Source organism: Maniola jurtina, chromosome 28, assembly GCF_905333055.1.
Source record: "Maniola jurtina chromosome 28, ilManJurt1.1, whole genome shotgun sequence".
NCBI classification, from domain to species: Eukaryota; Metazoa; Arthropoda; class Insecta; order Lepidoptera; family Nymphalidae; genus Maniola; species Maniola jurtina.
Window position 1 is genome coordinate 2,776,357 of NC_060056.1, and position 23,792 is coordinate 2,800,148.

At 37.8% G+C, this 23,792-nt stretch overlaps 2 protein-coding genes across 2 annotated transcripts; both read left to right on the forward strand.

Moving 5' to 3' along the window:
* Positions 1 to 4,245: 4,245 nt before the first annotated feature.
* On the forward strand, positions 4,246 to 22,548 carry LOC123879744 (sugar transporter ERD6-like 6). Its single transcript, XM_045927655.1, has 5 exons — positions 4,246 to 4,309; positions 4,653 to 4,788; positions 5,646 to 6,912; positions 15,425 to 15,434; positions 22,516 to 22,548. Exons 1-3 carry the CDS (start codon positions 4,298 to 4,300, stop codon positions 6,908 to 6,910), a joined length of 1,413 nt encoding a protein of 470 aa, XP_045783611.1. The 5' UTR covers positions 4,246 to 4,297; the 3' UTR covers positions 6,911 to 6,912; positions 15,425 to 15,434; positions 22,516 to 22,548.
* On the forward strand, positions 16,716 to 23,185 carry LOC123879305. Its single transcript, XM_045926948.1, has 3 exons — positions 16,716 to 17,108; positions 17,255 to 17,336; positions 18,496 to 23,185. The coding sequence occupies exon 3, from the start codon at positions 19,127 to 19,129 to the stop codon at positions 23,183 to 23,185; it is 4,059 nt and encodes a 1,352-aa protein (XP_045782904.1). The 5' UTR covers positions 16,716 to 17,108; positions 17,255 to 17,336; positions 18,496 to 19,126.
* The last annotated feature ends 607 nt before the right edge of the window (positions 23,186 to 23,792 follow it).

The window sequence follows — 23,792 nt, forward strand, 5'->3', positions numbered from 1 at the left end:
ATCATTATAATCCTGCTATTACGATTGTCGCGGACAAGGAATAAAATCCGGTTTTGTATAGAATGCCTACGTGATGGGACTTATGAAGACCTTTAGGTAATAAAATGTTTTCTTTTGGGAAAAATAAGGCTAATTCCCTTTGCCGTTTTTGACGAAAAAAAACTTGTATCTCAAGCAAACTACATTCACCCGGCCGTTGATATGCAATATAAAGTTTACTTCCTTCATCTGTGGAAACAGCACTATCTGAAGCATGGCCGTAGCCAGGGAGGGTTTTGGGGGTTCAAACCCCCCCCTCCCCTCGCCCGAAATTCTAGACAAAGAAAAATTGTTTTTAAAATGCATAATATAATTGTTTTTTTTTTTAGATAATTTAACTTAAGTAGGTATTAATTTTATTGTAATTACTTTAAGATCTATAAGCTTAGGTATTTTTTATATTCTTTAGGTTTATTGTATCTTATTATTGTACGACTATTGTTATCGGTGCACGCTGTAGCTGCCCGTAAATTGAGTTCCACGAGAGCTGTGAAATTTCAGGAATAACTTTTATAATTTGATTGTGTAATTCTGTGGGTGGTTCTTGTAATAAATAAATAATATACTCGTTCTCGATTTTACCCATCTTTTTTTTAAATATATCCAAAAATTTGCGCTCGCTCCGCTCGCGCTTTTATATTGTATTGGTAGATGCCCGGAACTTCGTTCGCATTAATTTGGTTTCTAAAACCCTGAGAGAACTCTGATTTTTCAGGATTAAATACCGATGGGATGCAAGCTATCTCTGAATAGTACAGAATTGTGGCTAAGAAGATGGGCCCTGAAAAGGACTTTTACTAATAAGTAGACTTGCAACGAATATTCGGTTACTATTCGGTATTCGGCCTATTCGGCTGCTTTTATTATATTCGGCCGGATACCGAATATCTACATATTATTCGGCCGAATACCGAATACTTAAATAATATATTTTGTCGTAGAGAAATAATTGGTAAAATGAAAAATTAAAATCGATTGATTACGTATATACCGTCGTGTCCCTTGACTTCGCCTGCTAAACCATACTTCGCCTAATTTTAAAAACATCGAAAAATCTGCTAAAGTTGGGAACCGAACAGCTCAAAACCTACCAAATACAATACTAGTGTTATCTACGGCAATACTATTCCTGACCATTTGTAACTAACTTTACAACAATAGCGACCAGAGCCATTTATCTGCTGCGGGAAGTGAGATGTTTTTTTCTACCGGTCAAAAACTTTACGTGCCGCCAAGAATCTACAACAAGTATGGCTAAATTTTGTTGTAAAATAAAATCACTACTTTATCGTCTTTTATGTTGTACAATTGTTTTCAATATATCTTATGTAGATAATGAGTTACATCAAGATTTATCAACAAGGTAACTGCGGCCACCATGATGGTACCGTACTTCGCCTAACCCTAGGGTTGTCACTTAATCTTTGATAAATTCATTTGTACCTATCAGTTTTGGTGGTCAGGTCCCCTGCAGCATCAGGATTGAGGAGTTGGAATGCAAATTTTTTAGAAACATTGTCGCAAAGTTCCTCTATTGATTAAAAAAAAAATACACAAATCGGTTCAGAAATCTTGGAGATTTCAGTGTATATAGGTAGAAAAACAAAACTATCTTTTTGAAAGTCTGTTAAAAAGTTCCCTATGTTATTTCCTAGTCAACCCTCTGCTTGTCTATGAAAATCCCGTCAAAATCGGTTCAACCGTTCCGAAGATCAGCCCGTTCAAACCGACAGACAGACAATTCAAAAAATGTAATTCAGTTATGGTATCGTTCAAATAACCATATGAGCTTAATATGAGATAGTTATTTCGAAATTACAGACAGACACTTCAATTTTATTTATTAGTATAGATAGATTAGTATAGATAATAATAGGCACCTATCCAACTGAATACAACAACACAAGTGAACAAACAAATCTTAATTTTTAAAAAAACTGTAAAAAAACTGTCTCGTGGGTTCGTACTTTGTACTGTTCAAGAAGAAAAAATATTGATTTATTTTCGTTTGTATATAAAATATAGGCAATCAAAATTTTTACTACTTACTTTTATTGTGTTATATACAATTAATTTGTTCAAAAATTATTGTTTCTATTTGTTATTGCAACATTTTTTGTTTTGTGCGCTTTCCTACCTTCTAAAAAAGCCTGATTTTTTATGGTACTTCTACTGATTTAGTTTTTAGATTTAATTTTGGTTTTAGTTTTCTCATTAAAAATTTCATAAAAACTTTTAAGGATTTGTATTTTTTTTTAATGAAAACCATGTTCAGTATTAATATGTATTTTTTATGATTCCTTTCTTTTGACAACCCTTAGCAAAAAAGAACAAATGTATGGAAACAACGGCAGTTGGGTTCCTAACTTCGCCTAACGATAATTTTTTTCTAAAATGAACTTTGTTTTCTGCCATATACGTTTCAAAATGATTTTGCGGCATAATCTATAGGTCTTTCGCTTTTTCAGAGACAGTTATTATAGACAATAAACATAGAAACGCTGCTAGGCGAAGTTAGGAATTGTGCCCTTACTTCGCCTAGCTCAGTCAAAACAGTTTTTGAGGCATTCTAAAAACTGCATTACTTTTCGTAACAGTCTTAATTTATAGTCATGTCTAAAGGCCACCATATATTAAAAGCAGGACTTGAAATAAAAAGCACTCTCTAGGCGGGAAGACAAAAACTGTCAAAAACCAGGCGAAGTAACGGGACACGACGGTATTCATATTTTCATTTCTGTTATAATCATTTAAGTAGTCATTGGTGCATAACACAGGTACATAATCATCTCCTGAATTGGAAAAATGGAGGATTCTATGTATTTGAATTATTGTGGTAATCAAAATTTAGAAGGGTAAGGTTCTTATTTCTTTTATAATCATTTATTAAGTAGTCATTGGTACATAAAACAGGTACATAATTTAATCATTTTCTGTATTAAACAAGTTAAGAATTTTTCTATGCATTTGAATTATTTTCATAATCAAAATTTAGAAGGGGAAGGTTATGGTGCAGAAAGACTAACTTTTCTGCATTTTTAGGAAGTAGTTTACTTCTTTTTTTCTCGTAGACCATCCCAACTTCAGAGCGATGAGTACATTAGAACAAAACAAAGGAGCGCGAAACAATCACGTCTGTACAAGTTTTTGGCGCTAAAATCCGGCCGAATACTTTTGCCTAATATTCGGCTATTCGGTCAGGGGCCTCGCCGAATATTCGGTATTCGGTATACTGCCGAATATACTATTCGTTGCAAGTCTACTAATAAGTATTAATTTAGATTTTTTTAAATATATCAAAAATTTCGTCTGATCCTCGACGATTCTCTCCCTCTCTCTCTATTATAACACGGTAAAAGGAAAAATCCGAAAACCGTGAATTTGTGGATCACAAAAAAAACTTGTAACTACGATGGTACGGAACCCTTCCTGTGAGAGTCTGGCTCGCTCTTAACCCTTTTTTTAATAGGTATTATGTTGGTTTGGTTTCTAAAACCCTGAGAGAACTCTGATTTTTCAGGATTAAATGCCGATGGGATGCAAGCTATCTCTGAATAGTACAGAATTGTGGCTAAGAAGATGGGCCCTGAAAAGGACTTTTACTAATAAGTATTAATTTAGATTTTTTAAATATATCAAAAATTTCGTCTGATCCTCGACGATTCTCTCCCTCTCTCTCTATTATAACACGGTAAAAGGAAAAATCCGAAAACCGTGAATTTGTGGATCACAAAAAAAACTTGGAACTACGATGGTACGGAACCCTTCCTGTGAGAGTCTGGCTCGCTCTTAACCCTTTTTTTAATAGGTATTATGTTGGTTTGGTTTCTAAAACCCTGAGAGAACTCTGATTTTTCAGGATTAAATACCAATGGGATGCAAGCTATCTCTGAATAGTACAGAATTTTGGCTAAGAAGATGGGTCCTGAAAAGGACTTTTACTAATAAGTATTAATATAGATTTTTTTAAATATATCAAAACTTTCGTCTGATCCTCGACGACTCTCTCCCTGTCTCTCTATTTTAACATGGTAAAGGGAAAAATCTGAAAACCGTGAATTTGAGGATCACAAAAAAAATCTTGTTACTACGATGGTTGGTACGGAACCCTTCCTGTGAGAGTCTGGCTCGCACTTAACCCGTTTTTTAATAGGTATTATGTTGGAACTCTTTAAGTTAGTCTCATAATAAACCTTGTTGGTGACACAAGGGTGACAGCAAATTGTTGTGGTTATAGGGAACGGAATTACAGACTAACATGTTTCATAAGGTTGGCTTATATATGATTTTTTTATTATAATTACCTAGTCATTTTAATAAAATTTAATTTAATCCCCCGACCCAAAAAGAGGGGTGTTATAAGTTTGACGTGTGTATCTGTGTATCTGTCTGTGGCATCGTAGCTCCTAAACTAGTGAACCGATTTTAATTTAGGTTTTTTTGTTTAAAAGGTGGCTTGATCGAGAGTGTTCTTAGCTATAATCCAAGAAAATCGGTTCAGCCGTTTGAAAGTTATCAGCTCTTTTCCAGTTACTGTAACCTTCACTTGTCGGCGGTGTTATAAATTTTTAATTTACACTTGTATTCTATTCTATTCTTCTTTCTTGTTCCAGTTTTTCGCGATCGCTAGCCTCAACTGGATATCGCTGTCCAATGGCTTCGTGTTCGGGCAGGTAGCCAGTGTGGTCAGCTCTCTACAGAAAAGAGAAGATGGGATAGATCTTACCGAGGGACAGATATCATTAATAGGTAAGGACGTATTATAGAAGCAGGCGTTATTTTGCGGAAGTCCATGATATACAAGGAACCAAAAGCTTAATTTGCTATAATCCGCCATGTCTAATTGTAAAGTTTTTGCAATTAGATATTGTAAGGTCTACATCTCCTGAGGATGCTCCGGTGTCGGGGCGACACGCGCGTCGAGTGGTGTTGGGATTTGTGTGGTGCTGCGTACCATACAGATTTCATTGGTTTGGCGGATTATAGCAAATTAAGCTTTTGGTTCCTTATATCAAATCAAATCAAATTTCTTTATTGCGAATTTGGGTAAACAGTGGAGATGTTACAAAGACAAAAAGGTACAGCCAAATTCTGCTTATAAGTATGCAATATGTTACATTAAATTAAGATACATTTTGGTCACACAAAAAACATTTAAATAATAATAGCAAAATGTCCAAAATTAAAATACAGTTATAACTTTTCTGAGAGGTAATCATTAATTGAGTAATATGTCTTTTCTAATAATAGTTTTTTTCAATTTTCTCTTAATTGTAGGTAAGAGGACGTCCAGACTCAAGACTTACGATGGGTCTCCCCGCGAAATTCTAGTTTTTCGCAATTTGTTAACTAATACGACAAAGTAGGCTTACATGGCACTTTAATTGCGCCAATGGCAGTATCATCCTCACAGGTTTAATCTAAAAATCTTTATACTTGAAAGGGTGCAGTTTAAAAAATTTGCCCTAGTATCGACTAATTTGTGAGAATTACTTTAATTAATTTGTTAAAGAGTAACAATCATACACACACACATACAAACTTTCGCCTAAATATTAAGTGTAAAAGTGTGAAGTGTAATTTAATTAAAATTTTATCTTTTCCAGCTTCCACTCTGACTATAATGTGCATGGTTGGCTTCGCGTTGGCTGCAATAGCCACAGATAAACTCGGCAGAAGATGGCCGTTCACAATCTTCTCTATAATAATCATAATCAACTGGATCGTACTGTACTATGCGAAAAACATGCTTCACTTAATGGTTTCCAGAGTTCTGGGCGGCGTTTCAGTTGGTGGCCTTGTTGTCTTGATTATATTTGTAACAGCTGAGTACGTCCCGCCAAATACAAGAGCGTTCCACTTGAATATGGCCACAACTGTTGCTTCTGCTATCGGAACAAGCTTGGCACACATCGTTGGCATATCACTGCATTGGAGGAACGTAGCTTTATTCGGAATATTACCAGCCTTCATATCAGTGTTTCTACCATATTTTTGGGTTGAAAGTCCGCACTGGTTAGCATCGAAAGGAAGATTCGAGGAGTCTCAGACCGCATTCCGAAAACTGCACGGAAAAACAGAAGATACAGAAAGAGAACTGAGTTTGTTAATCAAAATGGAGCAGAGCAAATCAGACATGGCTAAAGAAACCACAAAGAAATCGACTGTTGAAAAGCTATTGATAATTTTGAAGCGGAAATCTTTCTGGGAACCTTTTATTTTGAGTTTATTCATGCACGCATATTTGGCAGCGTCAGGGAAGTTAGTTTTCAGCACCCTAGCCCCTGTTATGTTGGAACAAATCACTGGGAAATCTGATGTTTTGCTTTTCACTTTATTAGTAGATGGATTTCTGTTTGTGGGCGCTTGTTTATCATGCTTCTTTATAATGAGGACTAATATACGTACTTTGCTGTTCACGACAGGTTTTACAGCAAACGTCATATTGGTGATATTCAGTGGATTGTACTATTTTAGAAATGGTGAAACCTATTTCGATTGGATAAACGTGTCGTTGTTGGCATTTTATTTTATAATCATAAACACTGGCCCATATCCCCTCTTGGAAGCTTTGTATGGAGAAATATTTCCTTTGGAATTGAAGGTGTACATTTTTGCTATATCCGGCAGTATTCTTATGATAGCTTTTAGTTTGACCATATTTCTTTTACCTTTTATAGTTAGTGCTATTGGGTATCATGGGTTGTTTTTGATGAATGCAGCTATAATGACTGTGAGTCTTGGGTCCATATGGCTAAGGTTACCAGAAACTAAGGGCAAAACTTTGCAAGAAATCGAAGTGTATTTCAAAGCAAAGACTTTTGATATCGAGGAAGTACTTAGTAATGAACAAGCAAAGGCTTTAATATAGAACAACTAGCCGATGCCCGCGACTTCGCCCGCGTGGATTTGGGTTTACCGAAATCCCGTGCGAAACTCTTTGATTTTCCGGGATAAAAAGTAGTCTATGTTCTAATCCAGGATATTATCTATCTCCATTCAAAATTTCAGTCAAATCCGTCCAGTAGTTTTTGCGTGAAGGAGTAACAAACATACACACACACACACATACAAACTTTCGCCTTTATAATATTAGTGTGTTATTAGTATGATGGTATCAACCGATAGCCGTCCAGTGTCCACAATTGGGCATTAGGTCTCTTTTCTTGGTTTACGGGTTACCAGCAAAGCAAAATATTCTTTCCACCGGACCAAAAGTCATGGTTTTGTTTCGCCAGCCAGCTCCGGCTGAATTTGTAAAAAATACGGGAGTTTTATTTACCCCGTATTTTATTTTTGCAATTACGGGTTTCTGTATTATCATACCCTGAAATACGGGGCCACGTCTACCGGCTTATCAAACTATGTAAAACTAGCTGACGCCCGCGACGATTTGGGTTTACCGAAATCCCGTGCGAAACTCTTTGATTTTCCGGGATAAAAAGTAGCCTATGTGCTAATCCCGGATATTATCTATCTCCATTCCAAACAGCCAAATCCGTCCAGTAGTTTTTGCGTGAAGAAGTAACCAACACACACACATACACACACGCCTTTATTATATTAGTGTGAAGTGTGATGTGCCCTGCCCCTTGCCATTTCAACTTCGCAACCAACGGTTGGGTTCTTATTCTATTCCTATTTCCTCACGATGTTTTCTTTCATAGTTATGGTGTGATATATAAACGCACATAGTTCCGAATAGTCAGAGGTGCGTGCCTGGGATCGAACCTTTAACTTGAGGTAATTAATAACTAGAAGATGCCCGCGACTTTGTCCGCGTGGATTTAGGTCTTTAAAGATCCCGAGGGAACGGTTTGATTTTCCGGGATAAAAAGTAGCCTATGTCCGTCCCCGGGATATAAGCTAACCCTGTACCAAATTTCGTCAGAATCGGTTAAACTGTTGGGCCGTGAAAAGGTAGCAGACAGACAGACAAACAGACACACTTTCGCATTTATAATATTAGTATGGATTAAGCGTAATTTAAAAAATGTTTTATATACTTACCAACCTACAATTAAATATACTTACCTACGTATTTTGTATCTATGTTGTTGTTTTATTTAACCCAACGATGCTCATTAGTCCAGAGTTTTTAAACATTAAAGCAAACACCATTTTTTCCATTCCATTCCATCAGCCTGTATGCGTCCACTGCTGGACATAGGCCTTTCCAAGAGCGCCCCACGCCACCAAACACGGTCCTACACCTTCCTCATCCAAATAAAAATTTATAACACCCCCGACAAGTGAAGGTTACACTAACTAGAAAAGAGTTGATAACTTTCAAACGGCTGAACCGATTTTCTTGGATTATAGCTAAGAACACTCTCGATCAAGCCACCTTTCAAACACAAAGCACTCAATTAAAATCGGTTCATTAATTTAGAAGCTACGATGCCACAGACAGATACTCACGTCAAACTTATAACACCCCTCTTTTTGGGTCGGGGGTTAATAAGACGACTAGACTATTGCCTCCCAGCCTCCGACAGCGTTACACGGTCGATGCTAGGGACAAGTTGTATGATAATATGAATAGTGTGTGCGTTAAAGGTGTGCATGTGTGAACAGTCTTTACGACTTTCGCGTACCTACTCAACAGTCAGTAGTTTGGGACCTGTGTAGAAGGGCCGTCGCGTCGCGCGTGTGTAAAGTGTCAAATAAAAACCAATATCTATACTAATAAATAAAATTGGAGTGTCTGTCTGTAATTTCGAAATAACTACCGCATATTAAGGTCATATGGTTATTTGAACGATACTATAACTGAATCACACGTTTTTAAAATTTTTGTCTGTCTGTCTGTATGTCTGTCTGTTTGAAAAGGCTAATCTTGGGAACGGCTGAACCGATTTTGACGGGATTTTCACAGACAAGTACAGAATTGACCAGGAAGTAACATAGGCTACTTTTTAACCGACTTTCAAAAAGGGAGTTGTGTTTTTCTACCTATGTACACCGAAATCTCCGAGATTTCTGAACCGATTTGCGTCATTTCTTTTTTAATCGATAGAGGAACTTTGCGACATTGTTTCATAAAAAATTTGGAGTCCAACTCCTCAATCCTGATGCTGTAGGGAATCTGACCAATCCACGCGGGCGAAGCTGCGGGCATCAGCTAGTAATACATACAAGTTACGCATAGGGTTGCCAAATGGTATCCAAATCCTTTACCACTAATAGTTTTACCTGTGGTTTTACTGTCCTCCGGTTATCTGTCATCTACTGAATGTCTAACTCGTTTTTTAGGGTTCCGTAACCGAGGGACCCTATTACTTACTAAAGACTCCGTTGTCCCTCTGTCCATCCGTCCATCATCCGTTCGCTTGTCTGTCTGTCAGCGGGCTGTATCTCCTAAACCTAAGTGGAGATCCAAAATTTTCATAAAATTGAAAGATACAAAATGGCCGCAAATGGTAAATGAAAATAATAAATAAATAAATAAAGTATTATTTCTTGTACGAAGGTACGGAACCCTTCCTATCCAAGTCCGACTCGCACTTGACCGATTTTCCATCTGGCATCGCTATACACATTAGTATGTAATAAATTAAATAAGTAATAGATTAACAATAACTCAATATGGTAAACACTACCTGTGCTATGTCGAATTGTGCGTCGTCTTCCAAAAGGAACAAAGAGTTGATTTATCATGCGTTCCCACGTGATGAAGAAAGGTATGTTGTTTTTTTAACCCCCGACCCAAAAAGAGGAGTGTTATAAGTTTGACGTGTGTATCTGTCTGTGGCATCGTAGCTCCTAAACTAATGAACTGATTTTAATTTAGTTTTTTTTTGTTTGAAAGATGGCTTGATCGAGAGTGTTCTTAGCTTTAATCCAAGAAAATCGGTTCAGCCGTTTGAAAGTTATCAGCTCTTTTCTAGTTACTGTAACCTTCACTTGTCGGGGGTGTTATAAAATTTAATTTACACTTGTTTATTTATAACTAGCTGATGCCCGCGGCTTCGCTTGCGTGGATTTAGGTTTTTGCAAAACCCCCTGGGAGAACATCTTTTTTTAGGGTTCCGTACCTGAAAAGGAAAAACGGAACCCTGTAGGATCACTTTGTTGTCTGTCCGTCCTTCTGTCTGTCTGTCTGTCTGTCTGTCTGTCTGTTTGTCTGTCCGTCTGTCCGTCCGTCCGTCGTGTCTGTCAAGAAAACCTATGGGGTACTTCTCGTTGACTTAGAAGCATGAAAGGCAGGTAGGTAGCTTTTTAAGCACAAGTAAAGTAATAAATCCGAAAACCTGAATCCGAAATCCGAAAAATCCGAAAAAAATTAAAATGTGTTTAAATTTTCAAAGTAAGATAACTATCCCAAGTGGGGTATCATATAAAAGGGCTTTAATACCTGTTCATTTTAAAACAGATTTTTATTTACTTTTACGCATAATAGTTTTTGATTTACCTATCGTGCAAAATATCGAAAAAAAATACCCGAGTACGGAACCCTCGGTGCGCAAGTCTGACTCGCACTTGGCCGGTTTTTTTTTTTTGTTTGAAAGGTGGTTTGATCGAGATTGTTCTTAGCTATAATCCAAGAAAATCGGTTCAGCCGTTTGAAAGTTATTTACTTTTTAGAAAGTTTTGTGTCGGGGGTTTTTAAATTATGAATTTTATTTTGGTGATAATATCAACTCAAATCAAATCCCAAACAGATCGTGAACATGTGATTATATACTCATGTATTTATATTATATATATATTATGTATATATAATATATATAATATGTATATAATATATATAATAGAGTATGATACCCTACTTGATTAGGTACTTATTGATAACTAGAGGATGCCCGCGACTTCGTCCGCGTGGATTTAGGTTTTTATAGATCCCGTGGGACTGTTTGATTTTCTGGGATAAATTGCCTATGTCAATTACAGGGACGCAAGCTACCTCGGTACCAAATTTCACACAAATCGGTTAAGCGGATGGGTTTTTAGGAATCCCGTAGGAACTCTTTGATTTTCCGTAAAACCTATGTAAAAAAAAAAAACCTATGTCCGTCCCCGGGATATAAGCTAACTCTGTACCTTTCGTCAGAATCGGTTACACTGTTGGGCCGTGAAAAGGTAGCAGACAGACAAACAAACAGACATACTTTCGCATTTATAATATTAGTATGGATGATTTATCATTCACAGACGCTGTTATTGGATAGAAGCCTGTAAAAGACCGGATCTATTCAGCAAAAGCGCGCAATACATTAATAACCTGACAATATGCAGCAAGCATTTCTTGAAAAGCATGTATGGTGCGAAGAATTTGAAGAAAAATGCCGTTCCCACATTGCTCCTACCAACCGCTCCTGAACAACCGGCGTTTTTCCACTCAATCTTTGATGTGGCGCCGAAGTTACCACAACGTAGAAGGATGGTTAATGCTGATTCAGTGGTTGCATCTTCAAGTAAAGTTGTCAGCAAGGTATGCACATTAATTTTTTCCACCTTAGTTTGTTTTTTTTTTTATTTATTTATTTAAAGACATACAAAAAAACCCTTATGCAATATATAGATCTCCCCAAACTGCGTCGCAGTTTGTTGGCGAGTTAGCGCTCAATACTTTTATCCTAAGCCTAATCTGTAATGTTAAATATTATTAAATATATACTTATTTATTACTATTTTACAATTTATTAACCCCCGACCCAAAAAGAGGGGTGTTATAAGTTTGACGTGTGTATCTGTGTGTCTGTGTATCTGTGTATCTGTCTGTGGCATCGTAGCGCCTAAACGAATGAACCGATTTTAATTTAGTTTTTTTTGTTTGAAAGGTGGCTTGATCGAGAGTGTTCTTAGCTATAACCTAAAAAAATTGGTTCAGCCGTTTAAGAGTTATCAGCTCTTTTCTAGTTTTCTTGTAGAAAAGAAGGTTACATAACCGTTAGGTTCATAATATTATGTCAATAGACAAATGTCAAGCTGTCAAGATGGACGTTGCCTAAAATAAATAATTATTTATTTGAAAATGATGTTTTGGAAAACTCAAATACTTTGGATCGTCGGGGGTGTTATAAATTTTTAATTTACACTTGTTAAAATCTACTATAGTCAGTCAGTCAGTCCCTAGTCAGAAGGAGTCCTTAATAAATACTTCTTTTAGTTTCTTTTTAAGGACTCCTTCGCTGACCTTTTGTTCTATTCTTAGCCATTCTACACTATTAAATATCTTAGGTACCAAGTAGCTTCTCAATCTTTTACCATAATAATTACTAACTTTAGGTAACCTTAGTTTACCTTCTCTTATTCTTCTAACATGTTCTTTATTAGATACTAGCTGATGCCCGCAGCTTCGCCCGCGTGGATTGGTCAGATCCCCTGCAGCATCAGGATTGAGGAGTTGGACTCCAAATTTTTTATGAAACAATGTCGCAAAGTTCCTCTATCGATTAAAAAAGAAATGACGCAAATCGGTTCAGAAATCTCGGAGATTTCGGTGTACATAGGTAGAAAAACACAACTCCCTTTTTAAAAGTCGGTTAAAAAAGTAGCCTATTTTACGCCCTGGTCAATCCTCTACTTGCCTGTGAAAGTCCCGTCAAAATCGGTTCAGCCGTTCCAAAGATTAGCCTTTTCAAACAGACAGACAGACAGACAGACAGACAGACAAAAATTTTAAAAACGTGTGATTCAGTTATGGTATCGTTCAAATAACCATATGAGCTTAATATGAGGTAGTTATTTCGAAATTACAGACAGACACTCCAATTTTATTTATTAGTAGGTATAGAGTATAGATAAGTATTTTTTTTAAGAAAATATTACAATAAAACGTAAAACTAACCATTTAATTATTACTACACAAATTAGATAAGGCTAGCTATTAGTATTTTGTATTTACTAGAATAGTAATTTTCCTTTGTTAGTAGATAGGTTAGTTGTAGATATAGGTTTTTAATGCCCGACCCAAAAAGAGGGGTGTTATAAGTTTAACGTGTGTATTTGTGTATCTGTCTGTGGCATCATAGCTCCTAAACTAATGAACCGATTTTAATTTTGTTTTTTTTTGTTTGAAAGGTTTGATCGAGAGTGTTCTTCGCTATAATCCAAGAAAATCGGTTCAGCCGTTTGAAAGTTATCAGCTAATTTCTAGTTACTGTAACCTTCACTTGTCGGGGGTGTTATAAATTTTTAATTTACACTTGTATAATAACCTAAATCCTAACCTTATTTCAATTGTCAATAATATTTTAAAACAATAATTGGTACTGAATTTATTAGTAAAATAAAATGATGCCCGCAGCTTCGCCCGCGTGGATTAGTCAGATCCCCTGCAGCATCAGGATTGAGGAGTTGGACTCCAAATTTTTTATGAAACAATGTCGCAAAGTTCCTCTATGGTTTAAAAAAGAAATGACGCAAATTGGTTCAAAAATCTCGGAGATTTCGGTGTACATAGGTAGAAAAACACAACTCCCTTTTTTAAAGTCGGTTAAAAAAGTAGCCTATGTTACTCCCTGGTCAAATCTATACTTGTCTGTGAAAATCCCGTCAAAATCGGTTCAGCCGTTCCCAAGATTAGCCTTTTCAAACAGACAGACAGACAGACAGACAAAAATTTTAAAAACGTGTGATTCGGTTATAGTATCGTTCAAATAACCATATGACCTTAATATGCGGTAGTTATTTCGAAATTACAGACAGACACTCCAATTTTATTTATTAGTATAGATTAGTATAGATTTGAGCTGCACTATTTCACAGACAAGTAGAGAATTGACCAGGGAGTAACATAGGCTACTTTTTAACCGACTTTCAAAAAGGGAGTTGTGTTTTTCTACCTATGTACACCGAAATCTCCGAGATTTTTGAATCGATTTGCGTCATTTCTTTTTTAATCGATAGAGGAACTTTGCGACATTCTTTCATAAAAAAATTGGAGTCCAACTCCTCAATTCTGATGCTGCAGGGGATCTGACCAATCCACGCGGGCGAAGCTGCGGGTATCAGCTAGTTACTAAATAAAGTTATCATAGTTGTTTGAAAGCACGGAACCATCGATGGGTGACACTGGCTCGTACTTGGCCGTCCTCTCTGAATTTCAATGCGCCTGTGTGTTCTATGCCCGTGTCCCAATCGATTGCAGTATAAGTGTGAGTACCGGCTACGTACTGCTAGAGTGTGAGTTCTATCATTGCCCCCCGTCCACACACTACTCTACTCGTGCAATTAATCGCGACGCCGCGCCGCCGCACTAGGTCGCTTGCCTTTGCAACGCGATGGACGTCGAAACTGTGGCAGCGTGCGTGCTATTACATACTTACCGACACAAGTGTAAATTAAAAATTTATAACACCCCCGACAAGTGAAGGATACAGTAACTAGAAAAGAGCTGATAACTTTCAAACGGCTGAACCGATTTTCTTGGATTATATCTAAGAACACTTTCGATTAAGCCACCTTTCAAACAAAATAAACTAAAATAAAATCGGTTCATTAATTTAGGAGCTACGATACAACAGACAGATACACAGGTCAAACTTATAAAACCCCTCTTTTTGGGTCGGGGGTTAAAAATAGGGAGCGATGGGTATGAACGAGGAACGTGTGAGTAACGCGGTCACACTACGTCTCTGCCTCTGTTCCTCGCTCCTTGCCATGCCACGCGGGCAGTGTGTGGACGGGGTATTACTGTGCGTCCACACACGGCTCTACTCGCGCAATTAATCGCAACCGCCGCACTAGGTCGCTTGTCTTTGCAACGCGATGGACGTCGAAACAGTGGCAGCGAGCGTGCTATTGCATATTTACCGACAAAATAGGGAGCGATGGGCGTGAACGAGGAACATGCGAGTAACGCGGCCACACTACGTCTCTGCCTCCGTTCCTCGCTCCTTCCCATGCCTGATGCCACACGGGCAGTGTGTGGACGGGGGGTTACGCACTGATCAGCGATGAGTGCGCACCACAGCACACGCACACGAAGATAAATTAGATTGAGAATACTCCCCCTACCCTGTGGTCTTCGTTGATTGAACTATATTTTGCAGGTCATGCCAGGACGTTCCATATACATGTATAGGTTGTCGCGAAGTTACCCATTCGCGAAGTAATCAGAACAAAGGTAAATATTATGGCAACATTCGTCTATGGCAGAGAAGTTAATTTGTCTATGGTATACCGGAAGGATACAGTTGTAAAAGTACATTCATTTACATCTAGTTACTCAAAATGGTTGCTGCGGCTCGAAATGGCGAGGCACCGAGCACGTGGATTAAACCCGTTCCAGTGTTCGTGTGGATGGTGAAGTCAAAGCTAAGTACCTAGGCTATTTCATATTTAGACCATTTTCTATGTGTTAGATATTCCCGGTTAACCTATAGAAATAAATGTCCCACGTGTAATGGTTGCGCACCCATTGTTAGTTTGTTAGTGGACATATGTGTGTACCTCTCTTCACAAGCCATTGGGACTGAGTTAAAGTAAATTATGAAAGAGGTCAAACCGTCGATCGGCAAAGACGAAAGGCCAGGCGAGGTATGCGGAGGGTTGCTCTCTCCCAGTAGCGAGAGGGCGATCGGGCACTCCATGCACCCAGGACCCGGAAGCCTAGAGTATCGGCAAAGACGACAGGCTAGGCGAGGCATGCGGAGGGTTGCTCTCTCCCAGTAGCGAGAGGGCGATCGGGCACTCCATGCACCCAGGACCCGGAAGCCTAGAGTATCGGCAAAGACGACAGGCTAGGCGAGGCATGCGGAGGGTTGCTCTCTCCCAGTAGCGAGAGGGCGATCGGGCACTCCATGCACCCAGGACCCGGAAGCCTAGAGTATCGGCAAAGACGACAGGCTAGGCGAGGCATGCGGAGGGTTGCTCTCTCCCAGTAGCGAGAGGGCGATCAGGCACTCCATGCACCCAGGACCCGGAAGCCTAGAGTATACAGCACGCGCTATGAGAAGGACGGTACAGGCAAGGTGGACAGAGGGGGTTGGACTCGTTCAGTAGCGCGAGGTCTGCCGGGCATTCGGTCAACCGGCTGTGGTTCCGAGGAACCATGGCCAGCCGAAGTAACCTTTAGACCAGTGAATAGAATATATATTGGAGGGTCCCAATCGCTGGGTGGAAGAGAGATGCACACATTCCTAACCTATAGATACCAAGATAGAGAATTGCCCCATGGTCTAGGTCTTAGAGATTTCACCTACGGTGAAATCATAGTTTGTGTAACCCTACAGGTCACTGAGAGACGAGTTGGAACAGTCTGAACGATGCAAGGAATAGAAAGGACGTACGGGGGTCGACAGTGAACGACCGACCTACAAAGAAACAGATAAAGGTGAGCGTGACTCCTATAATATGTACGAATTCGGTAACCCCTCTCACTTCTGACGAATAGTATGGTTCATATAAAGAGAAATAAAAGGCGAAGCAGATGAAGTAGAAGTTAGGGGGGTTCCCGACATGGTGGAGAAGTGCTGGGATCTGGCTGAGAAACCAGAGTTTTCAGTGTATGGAGTCACACTCAGCCTAAGCGATAGTAAAGTAGTTAATAGTATATCAAGTCCTTTCTACTCTTTCATTTAGTAAGTGAAATGAAAATTTAAGTGTGCAGTAATGTCGCTGTTGAGCGATGATTATGATTGTTTATTATAAGTGCAATTTGGTATGAATATTATATTGGTGTTAGGATGTGAGAGCTTGACCTTCCAACTAATAGGTGGCAGTATAGGTCATTCTGAGCGCCAACGAAAGTCGTGTGGGAGCAGAGCCAACTTAAAATTCAAAAAGGAGAAAGAAATTAGTCCAGGTAAGTTGGCAACATTGGTTTCAGAGACGCGACGGGCACGCTGTTAGTTGAAAGTTTGAATTTCCCGCTTTAATTTGTTGTAGATAGACCATAGAACAAGCAAACAGGTGATACCAACATGACACAACACAGCACATAGTGACATAACAAATTATACAAAATGGCGTAAAAGAGAAGTGTCTTAGTGTCTTACCTCCGGTATACCTACTTCTTGAACAATAAAAATTTAAAGTACAATTTATGTGAAACGAATTATTGAGTATATATACATTAGATTTATTCAATTAATGGATGGAAAATAATAATTTTCAACAAAGTAAGTGCGTATTTACTAGATAAGTAACGAAGAAAGTTGAGTAAAGTGTTAATGGCGTCTAGCTATGTATGTATAGGAAGTGTTTGAGAATAGATCGAAGTTTATCTAAATTACTTGATATTATAAAGTACATAATTACTTTTCAGTTGGAAATCGAATTACCCAAAGTGATTAATTGCAAAAGAAGTTCAATCATTATCATTTAACTTTGATGACAGTAAGCAAGTGGTAAGTACGATAGAAGCACAGGCCGTGTATTAACTATAAAAACCTTAAATGTCTTGTTATTTATCGAGAAAAAGTTAATTAGAGGGACAAATACTCTTTTTATCAAATCAATAAGTAGGTATGTACTACTTACTTAGCTAGTTAGATAGTACCTATCATTTATAAAAGAGATCATTTAAGTTTGAAATACAATTTGATATTGTAGGTATGGGAGAGAAATGTAGTTTCTTATGGTTTGTAATAGGCTTATTGAACTAAAAAATTATTAGATTCTGCATATTCACCTTATTAAAAGGATCTTTAAATTACTGTATTGAGATTTAATATTTGAAAGGAATGAAACTTGACTTAACAAAACTCACACCTAGGTTCTTGTTTAGCTTGAGTAAAGGAATCCTTGTATCATTCTAGTACATAGTTGAGTACCTAGATAATTAGTAAAGAGTGAGGTTAGATTCTTAAGGAGAAAATCCTTTTGAATTTATTTTAAACATTATAGAGGAAGTAATCTTACTTGATAGTTGAATGTGTATGAAACATGAACCTTTTAAGTTTCATTTGACTGAAATAACTTGTAAATCATAATAGATTGAGTGCATTTATACAATTCCCTTTTTGAGAGAAAATGGATAAGTAATTATGCTTTATTAAGATGAGAGAATACACATAAAGTTTGACAAGTGAAGATTTTATTCCTTTGATATCTTGAGACAATATTAAGTTTCATTTGACTTGTAAAAGTCTAATTGAATAAAAATTATTTTGAATTTGAATTTGAACTTTAAGTTGATATGTGTATAAGGATTATGAAATTTGAAATGATTTTTTACACTTCAATTATTATCATAGCATATTACATATACTATTACAATAGGTTATGAAAGGATAGTTTAATTCTATTAAAACTCTTTAAGATAAGAATTGATCTTTGACATTGGTATTTATTCATTACTTTGACGTTGGTATTTATACTTAATTATTATTTATCCATAACAAGGAATACCTTGATGTTTGGATTTGTATGTTAAGGGGGGTGTAACTCAGTGGAAGAGTATCTGCTGGGCGGACATAAGTAATGACATAGTAAAAGATTAAAAGTGCTATAAGGATCTAGATATGAACGGATGATTAGACAAGCCAATCTTAATATCTGTTCCAGAATATTCATTATGGATGAACTATTATTAACGAGACTGAAACTTCTCGCCACTCAAATAGAAACTCTCTCGAATCAAGCTCTTAGTCTCGGCTCTCTGCACAATGACTTAATCTACAATGCAGAAGTAATCAAGACTAAATTGCAAAACCTCTCGACGAGATTAAACGATGATTTACATAATTACTTCAGAATGAATAAAACGGAGATTTCAGCGACAAATGGGGAACCTCGAAGTTTTCGTAAGAGACGGTTTTCACAACGGGAAGAACGTAAAGAACAGAGAGAAGATACAACATCAAAAGGAAGTAATACGACAGAGGGTGAAGTTGTCTCGAAGAGGATGAAAGTACCATGCGTGTTTTGCAAAGGCGATCACTACAACGACCTTTGTGATAAATATAAAACAGCCAAGGAACGAAAATCACGGTTAGGAGACAGATGTTACGGATGTCTCTTGAGAAATCATCGGATTGCGCAGTGCTATAACAATAAAAATTCTTGTTATTATTGTAAAAAACGTGGTCTACATCACAGAGCATTGTGTCCTCAGAAATTTCCATCTAAAACCGAAACCACCACTCTAACAGAGGTTGACAGAAGATGACATACGGTTCTTCAAACAGCAGTAGTGATGACACGAGGAGATAGGAACAAGGCTAAACAGACACGATGTCGTATACTATTCGATTCAGGCTCTCAGAGATCTTACATTACCCAAAACATTGCGAAAAAATTAAATTTATCAATAGAGAAGGATGAAAATTTGTCTGTCTATACTTTTGGTTCAAGAAGTCCTCGAGAATTTAATAGTCCAGTAGTTCAACTAGAGTTAGAGACTAAATCTAAAAAAGGAAAAATCATTTATGCAAACATTGTGCCTATGATTTCTCAAAGCGTACCCTATGCTGAAGAACTTAACAATTGGAGATACAAGGTAGAACTTGCAGATGACGGATCGTTAACAGATCAAGTTGATATTCTTATTGGAAATGATTATTATTATTCGTTTCTTCATTCAGAGAAAATACGAATAAGTGAAGACTTATACCTAGTAGATTCTGAGTTCGGATGGATACTATCAGGTCAGGGTCCACGTAGAGATATGGAAGAACAACACATGTCAGTTATCACATATTTTCAAACAGAGATAGATTTTAAATTTAACAAACCTGACATGCCTTTAGATCAAGGAAGTATAGCATTCTTGTGGGAACTAGAGTCAATTGGCATAACCGATTCACCTAAAATTACACGAGAGGAAGAGGCTATTCATAAATTCAACGAGACTACTAAATTAATTAACAATAGATATCATGTCAGTTGGCCGTGGAACGAATACCCACCGTCACTAACACCTAACTATGGATTAGCATATGGTCGTTTAGTAAATTTAGTCAAGCGGTTAGATAAGGAAACCCTAAAGTCCTATAATGATGCTATACAGGAACAAATATCGAAAGGAATAGTCGAAGAAGTATTAGACAAGACCCGTGTAGAACATCCAGTACACTATCTACCACATCATTGCGTTGCTCAGAAGAATAAACCTATTAGGATTGTCTATGATGCCTCATCGAAAATTAAAGGCAATAAAAGTTTGAACGAATGTCTGTATTGCGGTCCATTGATGTTAGAAGATTTAACATGTATACTTATTAGATTTCGAAGTCATAACATTGCTTTGGCAGCAGATGTCGAGAAGGCTTTCCTTCAGATAGGATTACATGAAAAGGATCGCGACGTAACGAGATTTATTTGGTTGAAAGATGTCGAAAAACCACCACATGTAGATAACATTATCTGTCTAAGGTTTTGTAGAGTTCCTTTCGGAATTATATCTAGTCCGTTCTTATTAAATGCAACAATTAAACATCATCTTTCTAAAGGAAATGAACAGCTACAACTAATTGCTAAAGATATTTATGTTGATAATTTAGTAACTGGGGTTCAAACACTTGACGAGGCTATCCAAATATATCAAGACACAAAGGATACGTTTGGACAAATTTCAATGAACCTTAGAGATTGGAGTTCAAATTCGAAACAATTTATGAATAGAATACCCGATGGTGTTAAAGAAAAGGTTGTAAAAATTTTAGGCCTAGATTGGAATTTAAAACATGATACGTTACATGTAAAGTTCACGTTAACCACCGAAGCATATTCTAAACGGGAAGTATTGAAGGTAATCGCTTCGATATACGATCCTTGTGGATTCGGAGTACCACATGTTTTATCAGCTAAGCTATTTCTACAAGAACTTTGGAAGACTAAAGTTAAATGGGATACGAAGTTTTCAAAAGAAATGCAAGATAAATGGTCAGAAATCCGAAAAGAATTAGAGACTATTAGAGGAATATCGATACCTAGATGCTATATAAAAAATGTAAAAGGCGAAGAATATCATTTGCATTGTTTCACAGACGCTTCACTCAAAGCGTATGCTGCAGTAGTATACATAACACATGGTGCTAAGACAAGTTTTGTCATAGGAAAAACACGATTAATCCCTATAAAGGATCAACAACATTTAAAAATTCCTCGGCTAGAATTGCTAGGAGCTTTAATTGGTTGCAGACTAATTAAGATGGTTTTAAAAGCATTTAACATGAAATTAGGATATCAAACATTATGGACTGATAGTCAAATTGTCATAGAATGGTGCCAATCGGATAAATTGCTTCCACCATTCGTATCTAGACGAGTTGAGGAAATAAGGAGTAATAAAGAGCTCATGATTAAGTATGTTCCTTCAGAGTTGAATCCGGCAGATATTGCAACCAGACCGATGAGTTCCAACGAAGACAAGGAAAGATGGCTTACAGGTCCACAGTTTTTATCAGAATCCGACAAACAGAAAACGCCTGTGAAATACATGTCACAGTCATTTTTTCTTTCGACGCGGGAGGGTCTGCCGAATACCTCTAAAGAAAAGGATAGTAATCTAGAGCTACAAAACAACTTCTCAGGAGAAAGTATTAGAGCCAAAGAAGATAGCAGAACTAGTTACAAAGAATCGCTTTGTATTACGGAAACAATAAAGAAGCTACAAGCAGAATACTTCACTCAGGAAGTTGCGGGGAAAGAAACGGATTTAAGTCGTAATCTCAAGTTATTTAAGGATGTTGATGGATTACTACGGTGTAAAGGACGTCTTCAGAATGCAGAACTATCGTTTGACAAACGGTACCCTATATTGATACCTAAGGAATGTGACTTTACGAATAACCTTATAAAGAAAGTTCACAATGATAATTATCATGTAGGGGCGAATCATACACTTAGTCTCATCAGACAGTCATATTGGATACCAAAGGGTAAATCTCAGATTCAGAGGATATTGAAGAAATGTCCAAGGTGTATTAAACATGGAGCGGGTCCATTTAAGTTACCACCTACTCCAGCGCTTCCTGTAGAAAGAGTAGGTTACAGCGAACCATTTACCTTTGTAGGGATAGACTATATGGGTCCTGTTCTTGTCAAGAGTGGACAAAAGAGATGGATCTGTTTATTCACCTGTTTAGCGGTGAGAGCTATTCATTTAGAATTAGTGCAAGATCTTACAGCGGAGGAAGGTTTATTGGCGTTGAGAAGGACAATAGCAACCAGAAAGGTCCCTCAACTCATTACATCAGACAACGCGACACATTTCAAACTTATAGCAGAGATTCTCTCGAAACAATATTGTATTGACAACAAAATTCAATGGAAGTTCATACCTCAGTTGACGCCTTGGTTTGGTGGATTTGACGAAAGATTGATAGGGATAGTTAAGAATTGTATGAAGCGTACACTAGCAAAGCACATGCTTTCAGATAGTCAACTAACTACCGTAGTCAAGGAAATTGAAGCTGTAATAAATTCAAGACCGCTTACATGTGTAGATTCAGAGTTGGATATAATTCTAAAACCAGCTGATTTTCTTACACTAGGAAGTTGTATCACTATAGAAGGAACTGTCGAAGATTGTCTAGAGAAAGGTACTACGATTAAAGTCGATCTTATAAAAAGTTGGAAGAGGGGTCTCATCATCGTAAGAGAATTCAAAGATATGTTTGTTAACAGATATTTACTAAGTCTCCGAGAAAGGTATCAGCACTCACATAAAGAGCCACGTGTCACATCGAAACAGTCTCCGGCGATAGGACAGATAGTGCAAATAAAAGGAGAAAATAAAAATAGAGAAACCTGGAGAGTAGGAAAAATTGTTTCACTGAAAGAAGGAAGTGATGGTTTATGTAGAGTAGCCATAGTAAAGGTTGGAGATAAGAATTTCACACGGTCAATAGCGCATCTGTACCCTCTAGAGGTTCAAGAGTCAGAGGAAGACATGGAAGAAAGATTTATAAGAGATGATACTTCGAGTGAGCTTGCTTCTGCCACGTTAGCCGAGCCTTTGGAAGAGAGTACCGACAGACAGATAACTATCTCAGAGGGGATAGCTCAAGAAGAGAACTCACCTATGATGCAAATAGACGAACCCATTCAGGAGACAATGGAGTGTGAAACCTTAGAGAGTGAAAGTAGAGAATCTATTGGGGATGTTATTGATTCAGAGGGAGTCGGGACACTAGCGAGAGACGAGGAGAAGGAAGAAGATGGTAGAGTGGGTAGAGTGAGGAGAGTTGCGGCCACTAAAGCCCTACAGAGGATTAAAGAGTGGACGAACAACTTATTATGCCTATTTTGATCTATTTTCCGGCCGGGAGTGTCGCGAAGTTACCCATTCGCGAAGTAATCAGAACAAAGGTAAATATTATGGCAACATTCGTCTATGGCAGAGAAGTTAATTTGTCTATGGTATACCGGAAGGATACAGTTGTAAAAGTACATTCATTTACATCTAGTTACTCAAAATGGTTGCTGCGGCTCGAAATGGCGAGGCACCGAGCACGTGGATTAAACCCGTTCCAGTGTTCGTGTGGATGGTGAAGTCAAAGCTAAGTACCTAGGCTATTTCATATTTAGACCATTTTCTATGTGTTAGATATTCCCGGTTAACCTATAGAAATAAATGTCCCACGTGTAATGGTTGCGCACCCATTGTTAGTTTGTTAGTGGACATATGTGTGTACCTCTCTTCACAAGCCATTGGGACTGAGTTAAAGTAAATTATGAAAGAGGTCAAACCGTCGATCGGCAAAGACGAAAGGCTAGGCGAGGTATGCGGAGGGTTGCTCTCTCCCAGTAGCGAGAGGGCGATCGGGCACTCCATGCACCCAGGACCCGGAAGCCTAGAGTATCGGCAAAGACGACAGGCTAGGCGAGGCATGCGGAGGGTTGCTCTCTCCCAGTAG

Coding starts and splice junctions, on each gene's coding strand:
- LOC123879744 (XM_045927655.1), top strand. Junction 4,789..5,645: donor GGGACAGATATCATTAATAG/GTAAGGACGTAT, acceptor TATCTTTTCCAG/CTTCCACTCTGACTATAATG.
- LOC123879305 (XM_045926948.1), top strand. CDS start 19,127: ATGACACGAGGAGATAGGAACAAGGCTAAACAGACACGATGTCGTATA.